The sequence below is a fragment of the Dicentrarchus labrax genome, unplaced genomic scaffold, assembly GCF_905237075.1.
Source record: "Dicentrarchus labrax unplaced genomic scaffold, dlabrax2021, whole genome shotgun sequence".
NCBI lineage: Eukaryota > Metazoa > Chordata > Actinopteri > Moronidae > Dicentrarchus > Dicentrarchus labrax.
Genome location: NW_026136702.1, coordinates 12,166,685 through 12,186,941, shown reverse-complemented (window position 1 = coordinate 12,186,941; position 20,257 = coordinate 12,166,685). Strand labels below are relative to the sequence as shown.

The 20,257-nt window shown below is 41.6% G+C and overlaps 1 protein-coding gene and 1 long non-coding RNA gene across 25 annotated transcripts in view; one reads left to right on the top strand and one right to left on the bottom strand.

Moving 5' to 3' along the window:
* Positions 1-20,257, bottom strand: part of kcnma1a (potassium large conductance calcium-activated channel, subfamily M, alpha member 1a) — a 134,934-nt gene that overhangs the window by 85,904 nt on the left and 28,773 nt on the right. For 23 of the 24 annotated variants that reach the window (XM_051379808.1, XM_051379718.1, XM_051379727.1 and 20 more), the window contains exon 2: positions 13,753-13,920. In XM_051379808.1, the coding sequence (XP_051235768.1) occupies positions 13,753-13,920 (168 nt within the window). The remainder of the gene's footprint in view (positions 1-13,752; positions 13,921-20,257) is intronic. The other variant, XM_051379687.1, reaches the window with a different exon arrangement.
* On the top strand, positions 4,667-7,540 carry LOC127351867 (uncharacterized). Its single transcript, XR_007880988.1, has 3 exons — positions 4,667-4,854; positions 4,952-5,068; positions 5,323-7,540. It is a non-coding gene; the product is annotated as an uncharacterized LOC127351867 (long non-coding RNA).

The window sequence follows — 20,257 nt, the reverse complement described above, 5'->3', positions numbered from 1 at the left end:
GGCCAGCATGACATTTACAGAACTGGCACTATCATCCCATCAGAACAATGAAAAATGACCACTCTTTCTACTGTAAGAAAATAAGGAAAAAGGAAAGGCTGCTGTATGAATACTAAAAGGTTGTCTTTAAGGGGCTCATTCTCCATCTGGTCTGCAGGTCATAATGTATTCAGGTCACTACACTGTTGTCCAGGCACCGGTTACTGCCACACAATTCCATTATGTGCCTTTAATCATAGCATAAATCATCCCTGCCATAGTTAATAATATCAAAACTTTACCACACCAAGGCCAGTTCTATTACAATGCATGCAGAGCAATTACTTTGTCTGATGCATATTGCAGAATTAAGCAGAACCTTTCATCCTTCTCCAAAAAAATGTCATACTGCATTTGGCTGCCTGAGGAACAGCCCAGCCCTGCCAAATATGGAATTACAAACTTCAGCCTCCCCCAAATAAAGCAAATGGCTTGACTAGCATCTGAATGATAAAACAATATACCTGCACCATATCCTGTTTTCTCTTTCCAACCACCCTTATATATCACCAAGAGATCCCCCCACAGGCGCATAGGTTTCATCTCGGAGGAGACGCAGCGGTGACATGATCTTTATCTAATTAAATCACAGTTTCGTTTAATTTCCTGAAGGTTAATGAGAAGTTTATCATCAGCGTCAGAGCCCACTTTCGCTCACTAACAATGTAGTGGGTCCTGATAAGGCAGGAAGCTTGCTCGCAGCAAGGTGAAACATGAGACTAGGATCCGCAGAGAAGGAAAAGCTGTATTAGTATTCTGTGTTTGTTGGCAGGCTATGTGTAAAGTGGAGAACAGCAGCATCTCAGTGTATCTCTCCTCTGTTTGCTCTCTGCCACATTAGATCAAGCCCTACACACAGCTGTCCAGCTCAGTCAATAAGGTGGGTGGATGCATGGAACCTGCCATGAGTGACCTTAACGCATCTTTAATACCTTCACCCAACAGCAGGAGAGATGAAGGTGTCACAGTAAACACTGAAAGCAGTTGCTCTCACCAAATAATCCAATGGTTGTCTGTCAGGAGCTGAAGTCTCTCATATAATATTGAAAACAAAGCTAACATATTTTATATTCAATTTCATTACTACTTACCAGGCCCTCAGTATGCTTTTGTAGATTTGAGATATGACAGGGGAGAGGAACAGAAGGGTAATTTGCGATTGGTTTCTGTTCCTGGGTATATTATTAATTCTACTTTAGTCATACAGTTATTCATTCTTTAGATAATGAATAGTCTCCCAAGCAAAACGATAGCTAATCCTATTCCAACAGAGACAGAAAGTCAAGGATTTTACTCTCTGTTACCAAATATTTTATATTATATGTAATATTTTAAAAACAATTATAAATGTTAAACATCTATGTCCTGAAGATCTTTTTTCCATAATCATATAAACAAACAAATTAGCAAATATATTATCATTCAATAACTTTTTTAATCCAAAAACACTTCTGCAGAAGAGGTCAAGCCAATAAACCCTTTGTGTGTTTTCTCACAGAGCCCTGACCCTTATTAAGAAGACACTGAGCCACCTCTCACCTTTCCTCTGATGATAGTCTGCTGGTTTGATTGATTGTTGACTACCACTGACACCCGTATCAATATTCAATATCCAACACACTTGTCAGTGTAAAGTTCAGCTGCTTGCTGCCTGGAAGGCAGTCTGTTCCCATGAGACTGAGGATTTTATAGGTGTAATATTCGACGGAAGTCTGATACAATCCACTTCGTCGTTCTGATGCATGATTTAAAGTGCCACATAAAGCTGCTGTATACACTGAAATCTCACCACCTGCATATACGGATTCCTGACTTGAAATGGGGTTTGGGGTAGAGCCGTTGCAAGTGTCCATCAATTCAGACAGAAACTATAACTGCAACACCCAGTTTTCACTTTTTTTCCGTCTGACTTAAACAAGAAGCAGCCTGAGTAAGGACCAGGTTTTGGTATATGGTTGAATCCTCAGTCATCCTTGACAAACTCTACATAATTCAAAAGCATAAACCTCATGAATCTTTCTCTGCAAATAAGTCCAATAAGATCCCAATATCACTGCGGCAACAGTTTCTTATTACATAACAGAAGTGCATACAAAGCAGAAGAGCAAAAAATGATAATAGTAACAGGAGGAGAGATATCTTATATTTTTATGTAGTTTGTGCCCGGTTAATTGGTTCAATATAATTTAGACTAATTCTGATTTTTTAATTATAACCTACAAAGAGTCACCTTTCAGAAGAAACTGGGACCATCAAAAGGGTTCAAGAACAGTAAGTGTTGGTTCGCCCAAATTAAACTACAATATACTTTGTTGGTCCATGCCCTCCACAATAACTTTTCTGATCTGATGCCATATAAACACTGTTGTAAATAAAACTGTTTTATGACAGCGATGTAGTTAAGACTTGGTAAGGTTTAAAGAAAGACCAGTTTGGATAAAAACAACTACCTGGTTACGGTCAGGAGAACTTCTGTCATCACCACTTGGTTACAGTTTGAGAACGATTGTGGTCATACTTCAAAGAAACCAGGGGTAGGAAATGACTGATACTTAGTCTCAAATGAATAAAAACATATTTATCACTCAGATAGTTTGGATTTTGTTTAGAACTTGAGAAGATCTGTCTCCACCACCCCAGCACAAAACCCAAACTAATCTATAATTTGAGTGAACTGGCCCTTCAACCTCATTGAAAAAGTGGATATGAAGAATGGAAGCACACAGGGATTGTGGAGAGAGAGAAACAAAAACAGAGACAGACAGAGGGCACAAAGCTTATTCCTGTGAATAAGAGATGTGATGTTGCCACGGTGATGTGCCACTTGTGGGAATAACTGTGAATGCAATGTGCCAGAGAGACACATACAGCTGCAGCAAAGTAATAAAAGGGGATCACAAAACCAAGACATCATTCAGTCTTCAGAGACTATGATGGTCTGGCCCTTTAGCCCCTCTGTCAGAGTGAGTTTTATGCTTTCCTTCCTCCATCATCTAAGTAGCCCCATGATGGAGCTCTCCCCGGCTTCTGATTTACAGGCACTCTATCAATGGGATTATTTCAAAAGACGCTAAAGTAAAGGGTAGAAACGGACAAAAAATGAATATGTTGCAGTGCAGAAATTATTTATTTGATTTAAGAGCTTCATGAGCTAACGTGTGGTAGAGGTTGCAGCTGTTTACCAGTCAAGCCATTTTTTATTCATTGGTATTGATTTAACCTGAAGGATAATTTGTCCCTTACCTTAATGTTTATTGTGCCTGACCCCAACTTTTAAGAACAGCCAAGTTCATATCCAATAATAATCGAAACGAACACACATGCACTCATATAGCCTACATTCGGTAGCCTACACATTACTCCTGCAAGCACATACTTTTATGCATGTGGTCAAATGCAGCTGTGTCCTTGCATGCAGGATGATGTGCTGATGAGAAAATAGGACTTCACTGACTCCTCTGGTGACAGAGGAGAGGAGAGGGAGAAGGAAGGGAGCAAAGTCGTACTGCTTCTGGTCCTTCTTTGATGCATTGAGGCTTTGAAGTCAATACTGATGCAATTTAGGGCCGGAGGCAGAGACAGACCTACAAACCATTTAATTAGCACCTTGCCATGGCTTCTAATATGAGACAGCCTCAGTAACAAAGCCAAAAAATGTCTCCACTTCTCTGATTTACACACAAGCAAAACCTTATAAGAAAATTTGTCTGACAAAGAAATGTATAAAAAAATATTTGGCATCCAGAAACCAAATCACTTGAAAATAACAGCTGCAAATATGCATTTTAGCCACTAAAAACTGTAAAAATCTATAAACCGATCAATTCTAAAACATAAATTTTCCTCTTGCTCTTATTTTTTCCTGGTCCATTTCTCGCTACATCTCACTTTCACCTGTCCTCTCATACAATAACCTCTCTCCCTCGCTTCCTCCTTGTGCCTCTTACATCACCTGCGATTGTCCCCTAATGATCTCATGGAAACTGTGAGCAGTGAGCGGCGGGCTGGTGGAGGTGATGTGTTTTAGGGACACTGTGTGGTTGTCCCTTCCCAGGAAACAGAATCCCAGTGGGGGTAAACGGATCTGAAACCTGGCTTAGCAGATGGTCCCCATGGTGCTGACTCCTCTGATAAGCAATTAGAAGCGCAAACATGACACGAGTGACAACAGCATATTCAGAACGAACCCGAGACCATATCTACGACCGGGTCTGATCCTGTCACAGGAGTCACAGGACGGTCAAAAAAGATTGAAATACGCAGCATATAATACAGTAATGCCTATACACAGAAAGCTGGCACTCAATCATTCACCTTCTGAGGCTCTGCAAAAGCACAGAAGGGAGGTGTTTCCTGTCAATATAAAACATTATGTGACAGTTGCTTTTTGTTGGCTCTTAGGTCAGCTTTAGGAGGAGTAGAACCATATCTATCTCCCACCACTGATGTTGCTGCAATAATAACCTGTCCACCCTATAAAGCAGAGGTAGGGATGCAGTCAGCCCCATCTCCAATGATCCTTTCACTCCCACACTACCTCTCTCTGTGTGACTCAGACCTGCTGATGTATAGATGGTGAAACAGACTGAGAAGAGGAGGCAGTTCCTGCATCAGAGAGCAATTGACATGCAGCATATAAAGCCTGCACTAAAAAAATATTTAATGTTAATAATCTGATACTTCATCAATCCCCTCTGGGAAATTCTCTTAATGCGTAGCCCGCTCCAGGGAGTTCAGAGCAGAAAGTGAGTTAGAGAGCAACACCTACAGTATGGAGCTGTGAGATATTCAGTTTCTTCCTCCAGGAACCTCCAGGTCAGTTTACCATCATTTAGTATCTGATACTGATTTATCTTTTGCTTGTACTCAGAAAACTCTGACTGAAATCACAAATAGTCTTCCCTTTTTGCAGTCAAAATCATGTCATGGGGAAATAAAGGTCTTGGGGCATATGTCAGAAATGCTCTTTTCGCCTTGAAGAATGAAATATATATGAGCCAATGAACAAATTTGACTGACAGATGAGAAGGTAAGGTCACTGACACACAATGTAAACTTGCACTGGTAGGCAGTTTACAAGCCACAGACAGACAGCATTTTGTTAGCAGTTATTGAAGAATAAGGACCTCCTGAAATCAGGTGGTGATCCTTCTTTTCGCTCCACAATGATGCACTTCTGCGCTAGTGGGAAAATAAAAGAAAACACTTGTTTAATCAGCAGTATTGCAACCAAAGGAATTCTCATTCTTTGCTAATCTTGTCCCTAATCCTATTTTTGGAAAGCTTTGAAGAAATGTTCCTGGTGGTGACAGCGGTGTTAGATGCGGTTGGATCAATGTGATGCTGCAAGTTCTGATCCATTAGGTGTGCGTCATCCCAGAGGCACTGAGTCACTCAGCACTCCTTTCCACGACCATACCAGGCAGCCATGACAAAGATGAGACAGGGAGAGCGCTGTCTTGGAGGTGACAGGGGGCTCCAAATGACAAACATGAAAATGTCTGCATCCTCTGCGACTGCCTGCTCAGGTCTCTCTCTGTCTGCAAGCACTTTTCTGCCTGTCCGTTTGCCTATTTGCCTGTCGACTGTTTGCTCTGTGACTGTGTGCCTATCTGTCAATCTGTCTGTCTGTCTCTAGCCTGCAGTCTCCTGCACTTGTGACTCTAAATGTAATCTCATTTCTGACTATCCTGTCACTCCTCGGCCTGAGGATTCAGCAGAGCATAAATAATCATATACTAAAAAAGTTAACAGAATATCATTACGGCAGTCACTTGCTGTGGCTCAAGGAAGGCAATATTTTAATTATCTAATAGCATGCACTACTTGTTTGAAATTTATAATATATTTGTTGTAATTAGTTAAGTGATTTTGGATTTCCTTTGACACACTCAAAGGGCAACACCACCAAAGCAGTTCTTACAAACAATAGCTTTGTGAAGCAAATTATGAAATACAACACACGTGTTTTACTTCATACATTTCAATAACAGGGCATGATTTGATTTGTGAATATTTTTAGAATGAATGTGCTAAGTCTTCTCCGGGCCCAGACTAAGGGAAACAAATGAACACGTACTGTCGCCACAGTGTCTCACATTGCCTTGTAAGTCACAGGTGACTTTGATCTAATAAGGAGAAGGTTGGGTAGCCAGCTAAGTGAAACATCACTCCTGCGTCTGCTCTCTTGACCTATTCGGGAGGGAGTTTGAGGGAGGGTGGGACAGACAAAGGGCACAGGGGCTGCAGCAAAAGAAGATGGGCATAGGTCATTGCCTCTTTAGCAATAGAGGCCGAGGTGGCAAATTGATGGGTTAATGGAACAAGAAAGGATAAGTCATCCTGCAGAACAGAGTTATGAAGGGCCTTAAGAGGGGCTGCAGGGAAAATCATTTATGAGGACAAAGTGAGATCAAACATTTCAGAGTTGTAACTCTTCTAGTGTGCTGGAAATTTAATGCTGATCATTTAAATGAAACAAAGGAAGAAATTCAACAACTATAACTACACCATGGTGTTATCTGTTACTATTTTTGCCCTGGTACATATTTCAAATTCAATTATTTGAATCCACCTTTTCCAGTTTATCTTACTTCTCAGGAACTCTAGCTGTAACTCTAGTTGTTTCACACACTCAGCACCCTTCTTCTATTCTTGACAGAATTTGAAATGGAATGTTTTCTGGATAATATAATCCAGTACACTGTGCCTGTATTTATATATGCATGCTCAGATGTGCAGCACTATGTCTGCTTGCTAAGTGTGAACGCAGCGTATGAATTTCTACCAGCTGAAACGATGCGGCATGATGGCAGGGCTCCCTGTTGCTTTTCTTTCCTCCCATGACATCCTGCTTTCCCTCTCCTCCTCCCACTAAACTCCTCCAATGCTCAGTGCACGACTTATGTTTCTTATGTGGCGGCGGCCCAGAAAAACCAAGCCAGCAGGTCTGCCTTCACACAGCTGACCTGTGGCTGTGGTATGCTAATACATTCGGAACTGCAACTAAATCCAATGACATGTAGCACTAAATCAATGACTGAAACCAATAAAATCATATAAACAAACAGTTATCATTACATAAAATGGTCCATACTTGAACATACATACATATTTGGTATACTTGACATAGTTACGATATGACATCTACAAAATACTCGTAGTCTTAAACACATAAGTGTTTTTATACTTTGCTCTAACCATGAGAATTAAGCTCAAATTAACACAACCTCTTAACCTTTTATAGCTTGACACATACTGCAAAGAAGAAAAAGACAGTGTTGCTTTGATATTATTAGCAAATATTATGTTTGACATGTTCACCATTTTAGTTTAGCATGATAACATTTGCTAATTAGCACTAAACACAAGGCTGATGGGAAAGTTATTAGTTTTTCAGGTACTTTTCGGTCATGAGCTGAAGTATTGTAAATAAATTGACCTGCTGACACAGAGGATCACCAAAGTTATTAGAATCAATCTTCTGGGGACCATGAAAGTCCGTATTAACTATCAAAGCAATCCATCCAGTAGTGGAGATTTTTAAGTCTGGACCAGTGTGGTGGACCGACCGGCTACCGACTAAATCATTGCCAAGAAATATTTATATTGAGGGCCACACCCTCACTCACAGTAACTAACCTCTGTTGCCATTCTGACTGAATATCTTTATTTCATGATTTGAAAGAAATTATTTAGCCTAATTACAATAAATGTTTTGTTAATCCCTTATCCTCAAAGGGCCCTACTTGTTGTTGTTAATTATTGTATTCCTACATGTGAAGCCATGTGTATAAGAGACTTGAGCTGGCACCACACCCATCTCTCTCTCCTTCTGCTCCCTCCATCTCACTCTCTCTGCTGCAGTGCTTGTCCCCTGTGGTCCCTCCAGCATAAACAGCCATTCATCAAGGTTCAGAGGATTTAAGTCGATGCCAATTGGATTGCCATCGACTGAACTGATAAATTATGGCAAAAGACAACATGAATAACCTGCGTGGTTAGCTAAAATCAACAACTGGGAAAAATGGGAGGGAGGGAAGGAGACAGGAGGTTTCAGAGGGCACCAAGTTTGAGTTCAGGGAACAGGAGCAAACTGGCTCAGAAATTGAGTTTCATTATGGAGGAGCACACTGCTGGAGCAAAGTGTCATGTCACCGAATGCTGAACAGAGAGGTGAAAAATTGATAGATTTATCTGTGTCCACTGCTATTAATTTAAAGAGAAATTGGGTTGCGAAGCGTGTGACGATTCCTGGAGAGATGGTCTCTGCAGCTATTGATTGTTTATTTCTCACATCAACATGACAGACGCTTTCTTAGACAGTTACTTTTGACAGATGCTATTGGAACTGAGCGTGTTTGTGTGCATGTATGTGTGTGTATCTGTGTCCAGGGTGGACAATAATTCAATAGAAGAATCATACAATCATATCATGACAATTTGATTTGAACTGAAAACAATTTGAAACTGTTTAAATTAACAAAATTAGATACTGACACAGTTCACTGTTTTGAACATCAGTTTGATTGGATTATTCATATTTTATTTTATTAGTATTGTGATAATGATTTCAGACATATAGTACCCAGTCCTAGTTCAAGTTGAACTTGCATATGTGCTGGTATGTGAGTGGGTGGATGTGTTTGTTGTACAGATTCCTCATTTAGCCTCTGGGTGGCTAAAATATTGTGTAGTAAAATCATCACTCTTCGCAATCATGCAATATACCTTATCCTACTGAATGTATATGAAGAGACATATGTTGCCTGTTACTTTTGTGCAAGGGAATAGGCTATTGTCAGGGTGGAGTGCGATGCAGGAGATGGTGCTGTGTTGACAGCTGTATCCCTGCTGAGGAGTTTACAGACAGCAATAAATTAGTTCCACACACTCAACAGGAAAGCGTAATTAGCCAGCCCAAACAGACACACAGAGACATGCATTTACACATTCATGCACATGAGAACAACCCACTTGTGCAAGCACATACACACACAGCACGGAGAAATATACTGTATCTACTGAGGCAAACACACATCAGACGCACGCACATACGTTGATGGTTAGTCTCAGGGATGCAAACAGACTCTGGCAGTACCCAATGGCTGCTGTAAAAAAAAACACAAATCTGCTTATGCAAGCCCAAAGGACTGCCAGTACAAAAATGTATGTATATATAGGGGTGAACACATGCTGCACTAACATGAAAAGTACTGAAAAGTAGAACACCGTGAATGACAGCTGTTCTCCGGGGCAGGCAGGAAGGCAATCACAGTGGGTGCGAGAGAGCACATTCACACTTATTTTCTCCACAACAGGATGTTTCAGGACACATGGAAACAGTGGAATGTGCCCACAGTGTCCTTACATACTTTGCACAATCTCACCTTGTTTCTTAACAACACACACACACACACACACACACACACACACACACACACACACACACACACACACACACACACACACACACTGTAAGTAAATGTTCTCACATAAGCTAATTGGAGATAATGAAATAAGAGAGGGGCAATCACAGGTGTAAGTTTACAAATGGAGGAAGCCTGTGTGTGCTTCATGTCAAAGGCTCTACTGCTTTTTTTTTTTTTTTTTTTTTTTTAAATAAAGTGGGCTGGATTTGTTACAATTGCAGTTAGAATTCATGTGCCGTCACTGTACTGCAGAGAGAGACAGATGTGTTGTATTTGCAGCTGACAGGGGTCAATATGCAGAGTGCCACGCAGTGTGTGTGTGGGTGGATGGGTAGGCAGAGGGATGACCATAGGGTTTAGGGAGCGGGCCATGTGAACAGATGGTCCCTGGTTGCCACCCAAGATCCCATTAAGAAAGATGGCAGGGCTGACCTTCTGGACCCATCATGCCGTGCAAATCTACTGCACAGATAGATAGGACAAATATCTACATTCAAAGGTTATAATCCTCGCTGTTTTTGTTGGACATTATGGGATTACATACGTTGTTAATGTTGCAGTAATGCAGGAATCAATTGGATGGGACTCTGTGGTAATGCAGCAAAATAATTCAGCCAACTCATATTTCCGGCAGTCCAACTAGTCATTTCCTCGGACATTGTGCCCTTGAGCGCTTAATGAGGTCTTTCTACAAAGCAACTGGGGTGATACGGTTGTCAAGAGACTGATGAGCCATCCACTGTCGGACCAGAGGTTCTCTGCCTTTCACCTATATTCCACATGCAGTGCCTTTGTGTCGACAGCTGTCTCGTGGGGCTAAGAGAGATACTTCCTCCTTAAGCTGCAGCTGGCACTTAGTCGCTTAGTTGCTTCCTGCTCTGCATAAGTCCCCACAGCCGACTTTTTCATCTCCCAATCAATTTCCAAACAGTTCTTCCAAAATATTTTAAAATTGTTAGAAAATTGCTTTTTTTATCCTTCTCATTTTGTGTGAGTGCATTACCAGCAGTGGATTGTGTTCTATTATGTTTAAGTTAATTTCCCATCATGTTTTATCGTTTGACCCTGAGGTTACTGTCAACTGAAAACTACACTGGAGGCAAATTGTGTGTGAATGATTAATATTTGACAAGCTGATATTGTAAAGGTGATGGGTGTTACAAAAAGCACACAACCCACACAGATGAGTAACATTGGCTCATGCTAGCATCAATCATTTCCCCAGGTATTTTATAAGGCACATAAGGTGACATGGAGTCTAATCGAAACTAGAGATATGGCTGTGTGTGTGTGATGGGGGTTGGTAAGGGCTCATGCATGTAGATGACAGAGGCTGTGATCACACAAAGACAGGGGACTTTGACATATGACCATTCTGGGGAAACAACCTATTATCAGCCCCACATATGGCACAATATGTACACATAAATTCTCACTTACACACATGCACACAACCGCCTGTGTGCACCTGCTGCTCTTTATTTATTGTTATTACATGGTCTGAGCAATGCCATGAGCCATAATAGCTTTCTGCCTTTGCAGCCTATGTCTCAGTGCAATGGGACTTCTTTAAAACAGGACCAGAATGATTCTCATGCAGCACATGTCTGGTCGTAATGCTTGTGCAGCGTAGGTGGATATGAATGCATTTAATTCCTTTCTCATCAGAGCAAAGTAGTTTGGCAAAGTCACATTAGGCACCAATAACAAAACAGGCCTTGTTCTTCGCATGCCAGTAATTCAGCCCAGCATGGGGAAACAATATGGGGGACTCCTGGGCCAAGCTGCTGCCATGGGTGGATTTAGATTTGTCTGGTAATTCAATAAGCCTGGGGGTATATTTGATCTTTCACTAGCAGTGAAGTCATCAAGGCAAACAAATGAACGGGCATGGAGGGCTGCCTACCAGCGGCTATCTGTCTCAATCTGCTTTGGCTTTGGATATTCTACCTGGATAGAATGGAGGCTGCATCAAGCTTTAATCCCACCTGTGTGTGTGTGTGTGTATGTGTGTGTGTGTGTGTGTTATTTCTGCTCTGCTCTGCCCAGGCAGACACCCCCCTAATGTCAGATGACTGAGCGCCACTACACAGCAGTTGCTATGGTTACTAGCCAGGTTCTGTGTACACGGATACTCACCGCAATTTTGATCTGCAGTGAAGCACCGATGGGAGAGCAAGAGTCCCATAAAATCACTCACCCACACATACAAACACACACACACACACACATATACATACATGCAAGCTTACTTAAATACACAAGCTTTCATGCATGTACTATATATATGGAGAAATGCGAGCAAATATGCATTCACAAATGTACGCATTCCACCCACGTGAGGAGATACTCATTCACCTACATGGAGCACTCCTCATCAGTACATATTGTGCTGCATATCATTAGACTGAGCACGTAAGCAAACATAGCCTGCTGAGCAGAATTATCAGTCCCACCAGAAGTAGCACAAATCACAGTAGGTGATACACCGGGAAATCTCTATGCCTAGAAACCCCTTTAAAGCAACCAGTGGCTTATTTCTCACCAACTCTCACAAACACGCTGTTTTACTCTCCATCTGCCTGTCTGTCTCTCTGTTGGTGTGTCTGTCTCTAGGTTTCTTTGCGTGCTCTCTCTCTCTCTCTCTCTCTCTCTCTCTCTCTCCCTCTCTCTCTCTCGCTCTCACGCTCTCACGCACACACATGCATACATACATACAGGGCAGATTGGAAGCGCTCAGTCAGAGCAGAAGATGAAAGCAAGAGGGAGCTGTGCCCATGCCAGCGGAGCTGTGTGAGTGGGGAAGTGATGAAAGAGAGGCTCATTTAGTAAATTGACAGCTCCCTTCAGGATTCTTCATCTTCTTCACCATGAAAGGCCTGAATCCTTCTCAACTCCCGGCTACTCTCACCAGGCGTGAAGAAACTGTCACATTCCAGCAAACATTAACAATGACAGTGTTAGTATTTTAGTTTGGATGCATCTCACTCCTGACTCCCACTGCTGCTTCATTCAGTCTACAGATGCACAGTTGATGTGCAAGACAGACATAGCAATGTTGATGCTCTGTTGCAAGTTAAGGTGTGAAAGGAAAGCTACACTACTGTTAAGAATAGATAAAAAAAGATTTAAATTTTTTTTATCTACAAAGGTGACAGGTACACTTACGCAATGTACAAATATACACACACCGTAAGAACACTCTATGCATCTTCTTGCGCAAACCACCCCCTAATGTCTGTTATAAAAGTAAAAAGTTGCTGTTAAAGAGCAGCTGATACAGACACCCTCAATATGGTACTGCAATGAGAAAGTCACCAAAACTGACAGAAAAGATAATGTCAGGGTCATTTCACTCTAGTGCATTTTATCCAGCATGGAAATAATGAGGTTTACCTTGAATGGGCCCTAGCTCTAACGAGACATTGTGAAGTCTTTTCACAATCAAGCCAGGGTAGCAGTTATAGGCAGCACGATCCTCATAGCTAACTGTCTGCCGTTCAGTGGAGCTAAGTGGCAGACATCTTGCTAAATTCAGAGGAGAACATGAGAAATACTGCTGATAGAAAGGCAGTTTTTAATTTTAATAATGAAGCAGCACAGTACAGAGGAGATAACATTGCAGATATACCAGGATTTTGGCAAAGAGTTATCGAGTGCTGGGGGCAGAGTGAGGGATGAAGCTAAAGTAAGGAGGGTCAGCAAGGGAGAGGGACTGTAATTCATACCAAGAGAAAAGCCACAGTGACAGCCTCTTACCTACTGCACAAACACCACATATGCTACCTCTCGTACTTGACAAATAAATCTCCCCCTGACACACACACAAGCATGTGTGCGCACACCCACCTACACAAATACACACACACACTCTCATCGGTTCAGCTGGCTGAGGCACAGCAGAGAGTTACAGCGTGCCACACATAGGCTATTGCAGCAGAAAGGAGGCTGGACAGTGCCAGCCAAATAGCCAACTGAGATTCAGCGAGGACTGAGTATCCGCTAACATCTGTGGGGATCAAATTAATTGCACTACAGTATGTCTCCAGTGGGACCTGTATGAAACAGGTGAGTAAATGTGTACATGGCAGTGGATTATACAGTGGATTAATCTGGAAGCCAACTTGGGTGTGAAAACCAGTTGCAATCTGCTTGCCTGCTGAAAGACCAAACTAAAGCACTTATAAATTGTGGGTTGAGCAAATGATTAGTGTCAAAAAAGTGCTGATGGAATTGAGTTTGAATTTGGGAATTGAGACATTTGTATCCAAGGAAAACCTACCAGGACTCTGCCAGTGAGTGTCTGAGCGGAGATCATCACACCGGCCCAGTCTTTGACTGAAGTCATCCATCCCACCTCGCTGGCTGGGACCTCTTCCGTCTTCTCATCAGCACCCTTTGGTCTGTCTGCTGCCTGATTGTTGGCGGGGTTGTTCACCTTCTGAGCCTCCTGAAAGAAAAAATAATAATCTGAAATGGAGCATATTAAATATAAAAAAAAGGGAACATGGCCTGCTTTAGGGATGAGGAGAAACTAGGGGAGAATTAAAAGGCACAAACTTAAAATGACATTTAAAAGTGAGGAACAGCAAAAAAAAAAAAAAAACATGGGCAGGCATCAAGACCCCTAGGAAAACCAAAGTGTGTTGAATAAAAAATTCTCTATCAGCACATGGTGCAAAACAATATCCTTGTTATGTCACAGACAGCATCCATGTTAACAGGTTAGAGCACTTAAAAAGTCCATGTGAGGAGCCCGGCGTCATATAGAGATTCAGTGTGTCACTACAGTTTCAATGTCTACATCTATCATCTGTAGAATATGTCACAGACATTTTTTTTTAAATGCAGTTCAGCAAGGTCACCAGCAGGTAGAGGTAGAATGTGTCCCGGGCGCAAGATATCCACATTCATGACAAGCTACAACCTCTGAGGGCAAAAAAAAAAAAAAAAACAGAACTGCAAATACAGCCATCACGCCATTATGGCATCCATCTGCTATATGTTAAATATGTGTGTCTGAATACGTTTCAGTGCATGTGTGTTAGATAATGACAGAATGTATGTGTAGTCACCCTTGCCGATTGCACATATGGCTCTTTAAGTTAATTGTTCCTCCGGGTAGAGAGACTAAGACTCTTGCTCTCATGCAGGCCTTTGAATGTTCCTTCTTGTGTCCGACTGAGTGAGCACAGTTGCATGGCAGTTCATTGACATGCTTTCCTTGGCACAGTCACTGCATGCAGCTGTTCCTCTCCAGCCATTCACTCCTGATTTGACACAAGCAGGCACTCAGCTTTACTATCCTTCTGGTAGAAATGGGGAATGAGTAGATTTCACTGTGTTTTACAGCCTCTGAGGCATCAAATTCCAAAATGTTTATGCATTACACACACATGCCCAAAGACACAGAGTAAAGTTTTGTGTGTGTCACACTCTGCCTCATAAAACCATGGGGTTAGGCCCAGCAAATGGCGTCCACTGAGAATCCCTGGAATTGCAATAACTTTCAACCCTCTTGATGGCGGCCCATTGCTCCTTTCCAAAGAGTCAGGCTCGTATTACTGCAGGGTATACATGCAGCCCTTTACAATGTCCCTCCTCACAGTGACAGCCGACAAGTAGCCATCAAAACAGATTATGTGCTATGTCAACAAAGTGAAATTTGGTTTCCAGTACTGCAACATTTTGGTTTGGATGACCCCATAACATCCAAAGATGATGACGTAAATAAAAAAAGATTTGCATTCACAGCAAGTTTGTTTTTTGTTGTTACACCCAACACATTCCGTTCCAGGGACAGTTAGGGACAATAAAGAGATGCAACCAAAGACCGAGCAACCACTGGGGTGACCAATATTGTATGTGTGCCCACATGCAAAACACAAAAACAAACCAGACTGCAACTTGAGTTTTTCTGCAGTGCTAAAGAGCAGTGCTATTACAGATGAGCCCAAGAGAGTGCTCTGTCCATTTCAAGAGGATTGTGTGGTCAAATTGGATTACATTTCATAATGATATGGCATGGACACAGCTGCCATTTTCCTAATTTGATTCCAACCCCATAACAATGCCAATAAACTGGCCCTAAAAAAGCCTGACTTAGTCATAAGATCATTATCTGCTCCTGCCGTTGGGCCTCTCAGTACTGCAGTGGATAATTCAGTTACTTATACTTCATATACTCATTAAATAGCTTAGTGTTAGGAGACTCACAAACTTTTACAGTACCCATCATGAGTGCGATTTGAGGCATTTAGTTTTGTCTTGAAAGTCACACTAAATCAGTACCTGATTATAAATGACAGCTACCATTACTGGAAGCTGACTGACCTTCTGAAATTTTGGAATATTTCAAATCACGAAATACTTAACTATATATATCTAACCAAATAAGCAAGCTGATTGATTTTGTCTTCTCTTAAACTCCCAACCACCAACCACCCTGTCCATACTTCTTCAGTACTCCCTCGACTATGTAGTCAGCATGCGTCCCGCCTGTCACATGCTCCAAATACTTAGCAAAGTGTGTGTGCATGCGGGTCACCATGCACAGGGATGTCTAAGGTTTCACTCTGATTGGCTGTCTGCCTGCTCGATAGCATTTCAGGCATGTTGTGGTGGCATAGTATGTGCTAGTCTGTGCTCAGAAGTTACTTCTTAGCCAGAGGGCCCCACCAACCTCACACTCCACACACATATACCACAGTGGGAACACACCACATCCCACTAGAACTACTGTATGTCACGCAAGTCATGTCTCACAGTAGCACTGCCTGTTTCTAGCTGTTCTTGCTACTGTTCCTACTAAGTTTGTTTTCAGGTATGCCATAAATGCCTTCCGACATAAGTCCTGCCGCAGCAACTTTGTGGTAAATACTGCTAACTGACTGAGGTTTGCTAGTGCTGCGTCAACATCAAACGTCTTCATGAATTAGTTTTTGTTTTTTTATTAAAGACAAATAACATAGACTAACATAGTTAGACATGGGTTGTTCAAAATATAAATACGATTTTGATTTTATTATTTTTGCATTAGTTTTCAGATGATGTTTGTAGACCTACATGAATGATCTGGGAATAGCAGCTCTCACTGGTACACACCTGAACATGGAGGCTATGAGAACACATTCAGCAGCAGTGATGTTTTACTGTGTGCATGTGAGCATGTGTGTGGTGGAGGGAAACACATGAATAATGGATGCAGTCATAAACTGATGGTTGGGCAGATCAGAAGAGACAATGTAAACAAGGAATTGCTTCTAGTTCATTTGAGTGGCCGACGGTGGGCCTAAGCCGAGGGAGAGAGAGCCACTGAAGCAGCCTGTCATGGGAGAATCCATCTGCTGGCTATATATACACACCTGTGATGTCAAACTGAGAGGGAGACAAGCAAAGACAGAGAGGAGGAGAGGGAGTAGCAGGACTCTATAAATGTATTTATAACAAACATTTTTAGATATATACATGTCAAAGTATACATAGAAGAATGAAGTCATGCCATAGAATGCATTGGACTCCAACACACTGTCAGCATTAAGTTTTTATTTATTTTTATTTTTTTATGTTTTGTGTTTTTGTATTTAAAGTTACAATCCCTAATATTTTCATAAAATCAAACCCCTTTTTTGGGTCTTTTTGCCTTTATTTGATACGACAGCTCGAGATGGACAGGAAAGCTGGAGAGCCTGGGGGATGATACGCAGCAAAGGGCCACAGGTCAGATTTAATCCCATGTATTGGGTTGTGTGTATGTATTTGTCACTAAGATTAGCACCAACAACAATTGTTCATCAAAAATGTTTCTACAAAACCAAATAACGGCCATTTTCAGCATTGTTTGTCAGTTGATCAGTTTTAAATATTGCAGGGAGTAATCAAACAAAAATGATGAAGATGAAGAGTTACAGGCAACAGACTGAACACGTCAAACTCCTCAGCGAGGTAAACAACTTTACCGTGTCCTGCTGTTGCAAACTGCACAACATGAAATTAGATCATGGTTACAATCACTATTGATGGACTTCTTCGTTAAAATAACATGCATTCGTTTGGTTTTGTTGTAAACAGAAGCACTAGTTGCTCTTTTCTCGTGTTTCTCACAAAGTAGCTGCCCAAGGAGTGTTTGCTGTACTATTAAATACCTGCTGTTAAAAATAAAAATGTGATATAGGCAATGCCATACAGCATTGACAAGATTTTAGGTTTCATTCTATTCTTTAACAATATTATAGACACTATAGAGTCATTCATATGAAAACTGTTGATGTAATGTGTGCTAAAATTTCTATTTTAAAAATGTATGTAGTTCATCTTCCTTCTTTAAGAAATCTTTTTATAACAAGACAGATGAACACTGTTAATATTAGGATTGTACCAATTAACAGAGTACACAGGGGAGGCCTGGTAATAATGAGAAAAAGAAAAGACAGATCAAAACATGACACAGGGAAAAAAAAGGCAAAGAGAGGGACTGACAGAGTGAGAATACAGGACAGGGACAAAGAGACAGAGACTATGAGGGACAAAGAAGGACACCCACTCAACCAAAAAGTCAGAGGGAGGAAAGAAGATAGAATGACAGAACAATAAAGCAAGGGAGGCAGAGATAATGACAGAGAGACACAAATTACAAGACATCAAGAGAGACAGGAAACACAGGACAGACAGACAGAGAGGGGGAAGACAGTGACAGAGAGACAAAGATACTGCAAGACAGCGAGATAAACAACTAGGTAAAAGACAGACAGCAGGACAGATTAGCAACAAGAAAAATGGGAAGTGAGAGTGTGGGACCAGAGACGGAGAGCAAGACAGGAAGAAAAGACAGGAGAGAGAGACAGAAACATGCCCATGTGACTGCGCTGATCTAACAGGACTTGGCTTAAGCGCAGCTGTTCCTCTGGCTTTCGTCCGCATCGCTGGGGAAAACTCTATTCCAGTGTGAGAGGCTATTTATAGTATAACCCAGGGAGACGTGAAACTAGTGAATCTCATAACATGCTCTGTTCCTCCTGTTTGCTATTTTAATGCCGGTACAGTTACCCTGTGTCCCTGGGTTACAGACCTACACTGGGTCACAGCAAAAAAGGAAGAGGGAGGAAGAAAAAGGTGCCTCTTCACATACTAATGCACATGCGCACATACGCAGGTGCAAGGCTGAATCTGACCACCATGTGGGGGGAAAGCTGTTATTTCTGTGTATAGGTCATGCCTACTGAACCATATAGAACTAAGGGGGCTAAATGGTACAGGGTAATGTGACTTCAGTGATGTATATCTGCAACAGAGAAATCCCCACTATTACAGTTATTATGATCAGATATTTTATATCTGTGAAACTCATAACTTGTGTTTCCGAATACATTACCGCAAAACAAAGAGATTAAAGTGCAAAAGAGGAGCATCCGGATATAATATTATTGGACTCGGTGGGCCAAAATCTGTTGATACAGAGGTTAAGGGCTTACCTAGGCTGCAATGTGTTTGATTTAGGGATTACACAGGTACAGCGTAGAATGCAATCTGCTCAGGAAGGCACCCATACATATCACCAGAATCAACACACTTTTCATATCACCACTCTAATGTGATTCTGTTCATGCAGAGCAAATCTGCACATGTGGCGTAGCGGTTGCTGAACACATTGGCCAAAGAGTAAATCCATTTTAGAGAAATGACAATGAAATGTTGAGTTATTCAGAAGCTATGAAACGTTCTTATGTGCTGAGGTTTATGTTAATTTTTAGAAGAGCACTTCTTTCACCATTGTACACCAAGAAACTAGAAGAATGAGGCAAACTATCCAACAACTGAAAAATACAACATCACAGTTTGATCTTTGGTCTCACTGAGGATACCAAAGCTATCAGTGTCATTGAAAATGTTGTCCATCTCCAGAATCACATTAGCCTTGTGCTGCCCCTCTCTGCCGGGCCTATTGAGCTCTGCAGGCCAGAGTAGGATTAGACGATTTGTGGACACTGAACTAAATAGATGACATCCACAATGCCGGCAAACAGGAAGACAAGCCAAAGGGTTTACATCTCTCTGCAACTCCACTGGACAGCAGACACATCCTCACAACAGGACAGGAACTTATTCCTCAAAATGGCTGCAGTCCAAGTAAGCTTTTTATCTCAATTGTGACGTCTCCTCAGCTAGCGAACCGAACCAATAAGACAGTAATATGAAAAAGCGTAATGTAAGCCTGGCAGCCAATGCTGTCTAAGACGCACCTTCTTTCACGTCCCTCTGCTCAAACAAAAGAGGACAGAATAAAGACACATCCACAATAATGTTACTTCCCCACGTCTGGAGGGAGAATGATAAAGAAAAAACTTGAATGTAGTGTCTTGTTGATTCATAATGCTGTACTGCACCTCTTCCATTGATACAACATTTCAAGCCCCAGTGGTCCGGGATAAAAATAGACGATGCAGTGAATTGTGGGAGATTGAAAGGTCAGCACTTGTCATCTGTAACGTCTTTGAGTTTTATCATCTTAATGTCAGCAGATAATAGACGGCCAGTGGCTTAAATGAGGGCATGCTTAAAATGTAGGCTATATAATAAAAGAAATGAACATTTTTCATCGGAACATTTGTGTAAAAAGGTTAGCTAAAGAGCAGAGAAGATGAGCTAATGTATGACTGCATCTCTATTCCCTTTAGACAGTTGTTTGGCAGCTGAAAGCTTTAGGGGCTTTAACAGTCAGGAGAACAAACCAAATAACACTAACTGCAGGTTTCACTTAGTTCACTACGTGGCTGAGCAATAAATGGCAC